The following is a 12,128-nucleotide window of genomic DNA, read 5'->3' as shown; positions in this document are numbered from 1 at the left end:
GCAAGAAGGCTCAGTAAACATTCTAGAACCACATAATTTTTAAGGTGGATGAGATCTTGGAGATCACTTCCTTATTTTGTAGGACAGGTTGACTTCTCAGATATTACAAGTACGGCTTACGTGTCAGAATTAAAACTTAAATCTCAAGTCATCTGAATTTCATTTTGCTGTACCAAGGTAGAAGTTTAATTTTTTAATCTGCAGGCATCCATGGGCAGTGTTGTTATAGGTATGCCCAAGCTTAAAAAAAACAGTGGAGGTCTTTGTTTAACTGTATCATTGGTGACATCGACAAGAACGTCAGACAGCATGGGCTTGACCGCTCCCAAGGCAGGCTGCTAATGATACAGACTACACCGTTCTCTCCCTCTTTCTTTCTTCTTCCCTCCCTCTCCCTACTTCCTGCTTCCTTCCTTCCTTCTTTTTCTTTCTGATAGCAATAATTATTGGAAATGAGCATGTGCTGTTTATATGTAATTGGATTATTCTGGCTAAGTGATATATGAAGCATTGGGAAAAGTAGGAATTGTATGTGTGTGGTTTGTGTCTGCAGGGGTGTGGTAGGTATGGTGACTAAGGGTGTGTGTCTCTGTGTAAGGAAGAGAGAAGGTAATAAGTGGGTCATAGGAATATACTGGCAACCTGAGTGGGAATATGTATACATGTACACACTCACATACTGTCTTAAATTTTAAAAGTAATGTGCGCTCATTATAACAGTTCAAACAATAAAAAAGACATAAAAATGGGAGTGTTTTATCATCCCATCCCACCTCCAAATGTAACCACTGGGAAAATGGATTTTTAATATAATAGTGTTTGTGCTATTGGTTTTACCCCTGGAAAAATATAAAGTTGACCATTATCTTGCACTAACAATAATATATTATCTAAGATGGATTAAATGTAAAACATGAAATAATCAATTAAGTATGAAAAGGAAAAAAAAAAACTTCAGAAAAATTCATTAGACCATATGCCTAACCTAGAGTTTCAAGAACAATTTTTATCCATTCCAGAAAACCCAGAAATTACAGAAGTATAAATAATTCGACAATATAAAAATTGAGGACTTGTTACAGAATGATTGAGAGCTTGGAAAAAATATCTGCAATGCACATACTAATAAATGGTTAGTATATTCATTATACTTAGACCTCTGGAAACTGAAAAAAGAGAAATGGATAGGAGTAAACATAGACAAGGGGTTCCTGGGTGGCTCAGTCTGTTAAACATCTAACTTGGGCTCAGGTCATGATCTCAGGGTCCTAGGTCAAGCCCCATGTTGGGCTCCCCACTCAGTGGAGAATCTGCTTGTCCCTCTGCCCCTACCCCACAAAGCTTTCTCTCAAATAAGTAAATAAAATATTTTTTTAAAAAAGAGTAACCATAGGCAATTCACAGGGATGTTGATTTCACCATATCAATATATGAAAAGTTATTAAATTGCTTAACAAATGTGGGAAATGCAAGTTAAAGAAGATTATACCCATGATAAATTGTGAAGAGCAATCAATAATCAATACTTCTGAAGGGAAATGAGAAAGAGAATCTGCTCATATAAAAGTACAGACAGATGTGGGGCGCCTGGGTGGCTCAGTGGGTTAAGCCGCTGCCTTCAGCTCAGGTCATGATCTCAGGGTCCTGGGATCGAGTCCCACATCGGGCTCTCTGCTCAGCGGGGAGCCTGCTTCCCTCTCACTCTCTCTGCCTGCCTCTCTGCTTACTTGTGATCTCTCTCTGTCAAATGAATAAATTAAAAAAAATCTTAAAAAAAAAATGCAACAGATGCATGAAAAAAAATCATCATGGGGCACTTGGGTGGCTCAGTCAGTTAAATGTCGGCCTTTGCTTCAGGTCGTGATCGTTGGGTTCTGGGAGGTCCTGGAGTCCCGGCCCCCCATACTGGGCTTCCTGCTCAGCAGAGAGTTGGCTTGTCCCTCTGTTCCTCCCCACTGCTGGTGCTCTCTCTCTAATAAAAAAAAAAAATCTTAAAAAAATATTTACAAACACTTTGATTGTTTTTTCCCCTCAAAAAGTGGGATTTAAAAGTTGGATTATTAAATGACTATAAACATGTGTTTTGAAAAGCAATTGATAATTAGAAAGAAGGCAAAAAATTATGTTTCTTGTGGGAAAAAAAAAAAAGCTTTACCTGATAAGAATGATAAGAGAAAAAGAAAATACAGAAACTAAACATTTTTTATAAGCGCAAATATATTAATCTTTTCTGGATTCTAGATTTCCTGTCTTGTTTTACCTAATCCATGTTTATTAAAATGTTTATACAGGATTTTCTGCTTTTTATGTACCTTTCCTCTTTTAAAAATATCTAGCTCTTTAATTTTTCTAGAATTTAATCTGGAGGAAAGGATGGGTTAGATGTATGGTATTACATTTAAATATTCCCAAATGGTCAGACCATCCAATTACTCACCACTGTTATTAAGTAACTCACATTTTCCCAATGACATTAAATGATACTTTTATTAATAATTTAATTTTCTAATGTTTCTAAGGCAATTTCTATGCTCTTTATTTAGATAGCACTGATTCAGTACTATACCACATTAATCACTCTGGTTTTATAACTCATTTAAACTTCTGGTAGAGGTATTATTTTCTTATTTTTTTTCACAATCCTGATTCTTCACATGTTTTTTTTTTTTTTCTTCCAAAAAAAACTTTAGAATTGCTGTGTCAAAGTTCTAAAACAAACCACTAAAGATCAAAACTACAAAGGAAGCCATTGGTCATCCAATGGGATTACACTAAACTCATAGAATAATTTAGAAATACATTGATTCTCTTAAAAAGTTACCTTGTTTTAAAAAGTAAGTTTTTTTAACAAAGTTTTCTTTCATCAAAAACTTATTATTAGTAGTAAAAGGGATCTTTTCTTTCCTTCCAATATTTTTATTATTATTTATATACTCTTTATATAGAAAAGCTGTGAAAACTTCCCTTTCTCCTTTCTCATGTGGTTTCTAAAAATTTCTCCCACAATCTTTCTTTCTTTCCTTCCTTCCTTCCTTTTCTCTCTCTCTCTTGCTTCTTCTTTTTTTTTGCTAAGTGTGAAATCTTTTTTCTTCCTTTTAAAATATTCTTTATTTTCTCTCATATAATTTTCACTGGCTAGTAATTTTGACAAAATTAAATAATAGTGTGAATGGTAAGCATCCATTTCTTGTCCTTGCTTTACTTTTCTACCCTAAGACAAAATGTAAGGGAGAGCTTTTTGCTAGATGAAGAGAAGTAAAGAAACAGCAAGAAAAATATTCATCGTTTCCCAATTTTCTTATGGATTTTAAATTTACAACCAAAAATGAATACTGAATTCAAAAGATAACTTTGAATGTCTCTTGGTAATCTACTGAAAGGATGAAAAAATTTTCACCTCTTCAATGTAAATAAGACATATGTTAAATATATGTATATTTACATATAGTAAATATGACTATAATTTTATTTTGAGATGACAGTATGTGCTTATGTTGCAGTTTGCTTTTAATATTCTCTGGATTAAACTTAATATTTAAAGATTTTTTTCTCCACTGAAATAGTCATTAATAAAATGCATCTATAGCTTATTTTCATATATTTTTGTTTTTTTAGATATGGTTTTGCCACTGAAAGTATTTGCTTATAGTGTTTGATGAGACTTACTGCTAAAGCCTTCTAGGCTGGAGTGGGGTTACATTGTTTTATCAGTTTTCTTTGTTTTTTCTTTGGTAATTGCTCTTTTTGTCTTCTCTTTCTGCTAGGGTCAGTTTGCTAATTTATATTTTCTAAGAATGTCATATATTTTATCTACATATTCTGAGATCTTTGTATAATTATCTTTTATTTCACCTTTTAAAAGAAACAATTATTGTGCTTTTAAAAAATTTCTACTTTGGTCCTCTCTTTGCTTCTTTAATAAGCTTTTCCTTGATCAATTATTTCCCTATTCTATTTTCTTAAAAGAACTGATTTATTTATTTATTTTAAATTTTATGTATTTACTTGACAGACAGACAGAGAGAGAGAGCACGCGTGCGCACAAGCAGGTGGAGCAGAAGGCAGAAGGAGAAGCAGGCTTCCCGCAGAGGAAGGAGCCTGACGTGGGACTCGATTCCAGGACCCTGGGTTCATGACCTGAGCTGAAGACAGATGATTAACCTGCTGAGCCACCTAGGCATCCCCAAAAGAACTGATTTATTTTTATGTTATTTTGCTCCGATATTCTATTTTGTTAACTTATAATTGACCTTGATTAATTACCTTCTCCTGCTTCTTTTAGATATGTTGTTGATTTTTTTTTTAAACTTTTGAATTATACATTGAATTCACTTTTTAAAATTACTGGCTAGAAATGTGTTTGAAACTATAACTTTCCCACCATTATTTTAACCACATGCCTTGGAATTAATTAGACAGTATTTTAAATTGCCATTATTTTCTAGACGTTCTTCAAATTAATTTTTATTGTATCTGACATGAGTTGTATAAAAATGAGGTTATGCAATTAATAAACTTTACTAAATACATTACTCAGGTAATGTTTCTGATATTTTCTCTTTTTATTTCCTATCATTTTATTTGGATGCTGTTTCAAGTTTAATTTTATGAATTGCATGTAAATTATTAATCAATGATAACACTTTTATTTTGGATTGCAATTATTATAAAATATCCCTCAGTCAATATTTTTTACCTCCTTATTATAATGTAGTAATAGTCCTAATATTAATACTATAGTGCTAATATTAATACTATTAAAAAGTAATAATATCCAATCCTCAGTTATCCTGATTTGTATTTGTATTTGCCTCAATTGTTTTTGCCTGTGACTTTACAAAGAATATTTCTCAATACCTTTACTTTAGAGGTGTCTCTAATAAATAACATTTTGTTGGGTTTAGTTGCTTAATTTAATCTAGCAATCTTACTCTTCTGATAGGTAAACTGATTAGGTGCTCTAGTTATATATAGCAGTTAAGACAAGCTTGGTCTTAATTCTATTGTCTTAATTTATTCTTTAAATTTCCTTTTAAATTGTCCTTATCCTTTTTTCTGACATCTAGCCTTAGCTGCCTTACCTTCATCTTTCTTTATTTCCTTCCTATTATCTGAGGTTTGTATACGATGAATTGTCAGTTCATCACATGGATCCTGATCCTTAAACTTTCATGTTTCAGTGGATGCGACAGATCTGGGAGATAAAATGCAGATTCCTCAGCTGTCCCACTAAGAAGTGTGATTTATGATATCTCATAAATAAAGTGGAATCTACTTTTAAGATTTTATTTATTTATTTGACAGAGAGAGAGAGAGATCACAAGTAGGCAGAGAGGCAGGCAGAGAGGGGGAAGCAGGCTCCCTGCTGAGCAGAGAGCCTGATATGGGGCTCAATTCCAGGACCCTGAGATCATGACCTGAGCCCAAGGCAGAGGGTTAACCCACTGAGCCACCCAGGTGCCCCTGGAATCTACTTTTTAAGCAAGCACCCCAGATGACCCTAATGTAGGCGGTCTATAGTGCACCCTTCAAGAAACACCATTGTAGTAATTGTAGTAATTGTAGCTATGTTAATTTTAAACATCCTTAATCTTCAACTTCTTGATTCATAAACCCTAAAGAGTAAATGTCGAGTCCTTGCTATGAATTAGGAAACAACACTTTATGCCTCTTCAAGGATACACATCCTGATTTATTCTTTTTATATAGTATTTAGTATTCAGTTTTTTTTAATAATTGAATTATCTTTTACTTATAACTCTAATTTTTGGAGCTCTATAGCTTTAGATTGACATGCTGTCTTTAGTTCTGAATGCTAGCACACTGGCTTTTCCTGTTCTAAAGTTCCTTACTTGGACTACCTTTAATTGGAGCTAGACTTTTTTATTAAGCATTTTAAATAAGGTTTCATGGATGCTCTATTTACTAAACCTTGAATACTGAGGATAGTTTATTTTCTTTTGCCTTTATCTATCAACAATAATATTCTTAGTTTATTCTTTTCCCCTCAGAGCCCTATAACATTTTTCCATTATTTTACAAAATTTAATATTACTATAGAGTAGTTTGAGTCCTAACTTTTTTTTTTCCTTCCTTAGAGATCAGCTACTACTTCTGACTGGAAGTTTGGTAATGTCAGAAGGATATAACAAGGTGGTAATGAGATTATATAATTTTTAACCTTGGAACCCAGTATATCCTTATGGCTTACCGATTAATTTCATCACAGATATGTATAAATATATAATGTCTAGCATATTAGTTAAGAGTGTAGTCTGTAGTCATATTTTCTGTTCAACCATTTCTTAGCTGTCTAACCTTAAGCAAGTTAATTACACTCTCTGGGTCTCAGTTCATCATCTGTAAAATTATAATTACTACAACAAAGGATAATAATAAGAACTATGTCATGTTGTAATATACGTAGAGTGTCTAAAAATAGAAAAGGCATTCAGTAAGTATTCTTTATTATTATAATTATTGACATCAGATTTTTTCTATTCCATTTTATTCCATTCTATACTAACAACATGATTCTGCATGTTTAATCTCCTACCTGTTTTACATATTTATTATGTCATTTTCTAAGTGGTTTTCTCTCTTCATCTCTCTTCTCTCCATTTGGCACAATTTTCTACAATCTGAACTCTGTGTCACTGCATTGATTTTTTTGCCACACTTACTCTCTTTCTCACTGTTTACTAGTTTCTATAGAGATTGCTTTGTCTTCATTTTTAATCACTGCATAATCTTAACCACTTCTTAATCAATGCATAGCACCTTGTTTATCATCCCATCCATGATCTTTTGTTTCACATTCTCTTTCAATTTTTGGTGAGAAAAAGCTTTTGTTAGGGAAATTTTAATTTATCCTGAAGTATTTTTTTCCAGTAAGAGTTGTTATCTGTCTTTAGCATCCTGAGTTCCTTTCTCTCTCTACCTGGGAAGACAGAGACAGAGTAATTTATATTTTTCATGTAGAGTTGCCATGCTGTTTCTTTGCTTAGATGCGTCTAATGATCTCCCCATCTGCTCAAACATAGCTTGGGTGGATTTGTCTGGATTCTGCTTGTGTGAATATTGGCTCTGCTGATGCATCTCTGTCTCCCTGCAGAGCTTCAGTTTGAGTTGAGTGTTGATTGTTTCTGTTTTGTTTTTCTACTTCTGTTTTATTCTCTATGGCTTTTTTTTTTTTTTCCCCTCTATGGCTTTTGAATGGAGGGGACATAGGTTTTGGATTCTTCTACCTTCACTTCTCTAACACTTTTTCAATTGGACACAGGCATCAGTTTTGTCTCTCTGTCATTTTAAGGGCTGGGTGACATCATGTATGTGTGTGCGTGTATGTACTGCCACATTCTCATATGGCTCTAGTAGGTATGTCAACTATAGCAGAACTTTACTATGGAACAACTTGGCAATAATGTATCACTCTCAAGGCACATACTTTTTTACCCAGAAATTCCATTTTAAGAAATATATCAGGAATCAATGGTGTACAAACATGTCACCAATGGAACGCTTAGTGTTATTTATAATGGAAAACCACTTGGAAACAATGCAAATATCTAACAATAAGTGTTCATGACATAAATTATGGTACATATATCAATAAAATATCTTGTAGCTACTAGAAATGATGTATATTTATACTTGAATGTACAAAAAAGGAAGTGGAAAATAGCAGTATGCAAAATACCAGAGCATAATTCTTTAAATAAAAGTATGTCATGTGAATAAAAGGCAATGTTAACAATGATTATACTGGGTGCAGAGGTACAGACAGTTTTCATTGCCTTTTATACATTAAAAAAATCATGAATTAGCTTTATAATTAGAAATATAGTAATAGAACTAAGAAAAAAAATGAGAAAGATATACATTCTCTGTTATCTTCTCCAGAGTAATAACTATTTATTGATTGCTCTTTGTCTGGTACTATATAAGGCCCTTAATAGAATTATCTCATTTAATCCCCTCAGCAGCTCCATGAGGCAGAAATTAATGTTTAGTTTTCAGTTGAGGAATTTGAAGGGTGGAAAGGTTAAACATATCTAATGTCACATAGCTCATAAAAGACCATGCCTGAAGGTAAACCTAGTTCAGTCTGATTCTAAAAGCCACCATTTTCCCAGTGGACCCTATCGCCTCTGAGGATTGTCACATACATTTTGATGTTTTTACAGGTTACAGATTTATAAGCTCATTATTCAAACTTTTCAATGCCAGTCCTTATTTCATACACTAAATTTGAACTTAAAAGAGAACTCAAAGAACAGAATAAAGAGATAACCACCACCAACAAAGAAGCATAAAAGCAGAAGACATTAAGATTCATACTTCAATGTAAATCATTGAACATTCTCTTTAAAAATAATGTTTAATGAAATAGGGAAAGAGTTCTTAGGAAATTAGGATCTAAATCAGTATTAGAGAGTATCAACAACTCTTTCAAGTCATCAACTGAAAAATTTAATGCACCAAAGAGGCAAATTGTCTTTAAAATATTCTCATAATCTGAGGATTTTCCTGAATTTTCATATAACTTTACCAAGTCACTAGAACAATCATGCAGTATACTTTGGTTCTGGTTTTGAAAAATACAACATTCTTCAATTGTTTTCATCATAAACCCGAATTCCAACTGTCCAACGTGATTTTTCTAAATGATTAGCATTCTACCCAGAATACTGCCCAACCAAATCAGTCTACTTAAATTTCAACAAGAGTAGCTAGAGTTAAAAATGAAAACAGCAGCAACAACACAAATGAAGTGGCCTAAGAGAACAGACACAGTAGGGGCCAGATGTTTAGGGGGCTAGGACTAACTTAGTGATGGCAAAATTTCAAATATCTCTTCTCCTGGAACCTACCTAACACCACTTACCAGATTCTGTTACTATGCATACCACAACAAGTAATAAAGTTAAAAGACAGTTTAAAAACACCAAAACAGAGTAGTAATTTAGTAGATAAACTATACCTTTCTCCCACCCCAAAGGCAATAAAAATTTGGAATTAAGGAAACTTGAGTCAGAACAGCAAAATTAGAGAAGAACAAGATACTCAGAGGATACAATAACAGCTTATCAAGCATCAAGTCCTCATAGGAAAGATTCACAGGCATTCACTATCATTCACTGCCTCACCAAGCAATAGAAATTTTTTAAAAAATGCAGTTTGGATAAATTGTGGATGATAAGGTAGAATGGTGACAATTCTCTTCCTCCTCCAATGTGGAGGGCAATATGAATGACAATTCGCCAATTTAAGAATTGCAAATGCATGAGGAACTAAACTGTAAGTATTAGCAAAAAAAAAAAAAAAAAAGGGTTTTCCTTGGAATTCATTTAAGTCAAGAGGTATAACAAGGAACAATCTCAATTATTGCCTTTTACCTATCATTATAATAGTGCCGAGTCCACCAAGGTAATAGTTATTTGTAAAATATATAACAATAAAGCAACAAGGACTTGATGCAAACATAACATCCCAAGGCATAAATTAATAATCTGGGCAAGAAAATATAGGTCCTTAAATTCTGAGTCAACCAATAGAAAGGTTATATAATTCTCCACCTATTCCACTAACCAACAGAAACAACGGGAAAACTAAGAAATGCCACAGTATATAAAGATATTCTAGTCTCTCAGCACAAATGAAAAGGACTCTCAAAATACGAGGCACTTGGTTTCTTTCTCTAGCACAATAATAATGACTGAATGGAAACTCATTATAGCTATATTAAAAAAAAAACAAAAACAAACAAACAGGAAAATCCCATTTGGGTCTCATGAAAACATTTAAGTTATTTCCAAGTCTCTGTGGATATAAGTCCATAGATTATATGCAAAGATCCCATACATTATTTTACAGGGAACAGCTAAACAAATTGGCTCCAACAGAAATACAAATAAATGGATTAAAAACTGGCTATCTAACCGTATACAGAGAGAAATCGTAATTGGTAGTCCGTCTAGTTGGGGAGAGGTTTCCAGTTGGGTCCCACAAGGATCGATATTGGGTCCCATTTTGTTTAATATCTTTATAAAAAATCTGGAAAACAAAGTAGAGAATGTGCTAATTAAGTCGACTGATGCCAGTAGATTAGGATTTGTGGTTAAAGTAAATTGGATATTGATAAATGCTACTGGTCTTTAGGAAGACTGGTGCTAACAGAGAGTAGGATTTTGAATTACCTGTATTTTTTTAAAGTATCATTAAAAAAAAAAACTAATTCCAAGCACTAGAAATGAATAGATTTAAATGGTTTTAGTGGCTTTGCATAACAAAAAAATTAGGCACAAGGGATAAAGGCAACACAGAGACTCACAACACCTATGAGTGCAGAATAAAGAATGTTCCCCAAATTGACATCTTTTTGGCTTTATTTGGAAAACTGGTGGTTATGGGTCCCTCAAAGCAATTAAGGTATTGGAGGTTTTTCAGATTTGTAGGAGTCAAGGTGGTGAAATGGCAGGAGTAACTAAATTCTCAAATATAGTACATTTGGTAATTGGCAACAAAATAAACAATGAACAACATAAAGCTTAAAGGAAGAAAGGAGAATTGGAAACTTGAAGGCATAAGCAAGAAAAGGACGTGAAATTAATCAAGAACAAATTCTATAAGGAAACACACACACACACAACAAATAGAAGAATGCAAGGGAAAACAGGAAGGGCTCTCCTAACACTAGGGTAGAGATTATATATATGAGATTATAAATCTTATATATATACACACACACACACACACACACACACATATATATATAAAATTAACAACTCTGGAAGACACTTGGAAAAAATATTCAGTAGACTTCTTTTTGGTTTGAGGTTTATTTAAAATTCTTAGTATTTTAGAACTTAATTTGTTACATGAACACAATGAAAGTGATACTGTTTGTTGGCCATGGACTCTCGTTTGTAAACAAATTTTGTTTTTTTAGGTGAAATTAACTGAATTGAATATATGGACTAATGTGGAATCAGCTTTTAAATTTTGTATCATTTTTGTACTTGCTAGCATAGCAGAATGTATGCCAGATAGACTGGAAAAGCCAGATTAAGTCTCAGAAATTTTATTAATTTTGTTATGCAACCTTGGATATTTTATTCTCCTTAAGAGCCTTAGTTTTTGTATCAATTGAATGACAAGATAAGAATTGTTTTAAGAGCTGCATATATTTTTGTTAAATTAAAAAGGTACAGGAAACCAGTACAGAGAAGAGATTGGAAAAATGTGGAAGTATGTCCTTGGGTAACAGTTGGCTCCCACCTGGCTAGGCTTCCCATATTCATCCCTCCCTGACCTTAGGACAGAGCACAGTTTAAAAAATCACTTTAGATGATCTGACAAGCTGCCTGCGTCTCTAGGAAACCATCAAGGGAAGCTGAAAAGGTCAATCCCTTTTCTAGTGACTGATTTTTCCAGAGCATCCAACAATACTTAACTGATTATTTGTGCCCCAGCTTTAGGGAAAAAAAAAAAGAAAGAAAAAAATTAGAATTACAGTTGAAAAGAAGGGACATTATTGATAAGAAATGGAGTGACATTATTCATGATGCCAACACAAAAGAAAGTGATGTGCAATCAGAGCCCCAAGTAGATCTCGAATCCTTCATGCTGGCTTAAGAAAAAAAAAAATAGGAGTATGGAATGTGAGATGGTCACTGTTTTGTTTTAATTAAATCAAGATGGTTCTAAGTATTCTGGCCTAAGAAATGATTAAGTTTGTAGTTGGTTTGCTATGGATTTTATAGCTAATATGTATTGACAATTATTTCCTTGCATTGACTTTAAAACTTCTAACATGAAACATTCCTCTGTAGATAGTACTCTCTTTCAGGAATGGGACTACTCCTTATATAGTAGATATTTACTCTGTAAAATACACAAACAAGCATTGGCTATATGTCTGGAGACTGTAAATTTTAGTTTAAAAAGTAATAATTCCTATTATTTACAATATTTTAATATTTTATTACTATTTATCACTTACAGAGTGTTTGCTATATATTGAGGACTATGTTATCCTCTCTACATATTATCATGAACAATCTTCATAATAATTTATGAGAGAGGATAAGGAAACTGAAGGGTCAGAGAGGCTTGCTTGCTTATTT

At 33.1% G+C, this 12,128-nt stretch overlaps 1 protein-coding gene across 2 annotated transcripts in view; it reads right to left on the bottom strand.

The window, feature by feature from the left end:
• GABRB2 (gamma-aminobutyric acid type A receptor subunit beta2) overlaps positions 1-12,128 on the bottom strand; it is a gene marked incomplete at both ends in the record, with an annotated part of 235,063 nt that overhangs the window by 21,490 nt on the left and 201,445 nt on the right. Inside the window, one exon of one of the 2 annotated variants that reach the window (XM_080804923.1) lies at positions 9,943-10,056. The exons of the other annotated variant lie outside the window; for it this stretch is intronic. Within the exon in view, the coding sequence (XP_080661049.1) occupies positions 9,943-10,056 (114 nt within the window). The remainder of the gene's footprint in view (positions 1-9,942; positions 10,057-12,128) is intronic. 2 annotated transcript variants of the gene reach the window in all.

This window comes from Martes martes (assembly GCF_963455335.1).
Source record: "Martes martes genome assembly, chromosome: 5".
Taxonomy (NCBI): domain Eukaryota; kingdom Metazoa; phylum Chordata; class Mammalia; order Carnivora; family Mustelidae; genus Martes; species Martes martes.
Note: the sequence above shows the minus strand (reverse complement) of the source record. Positions and strands in the feature narration are given on the sequence as shown.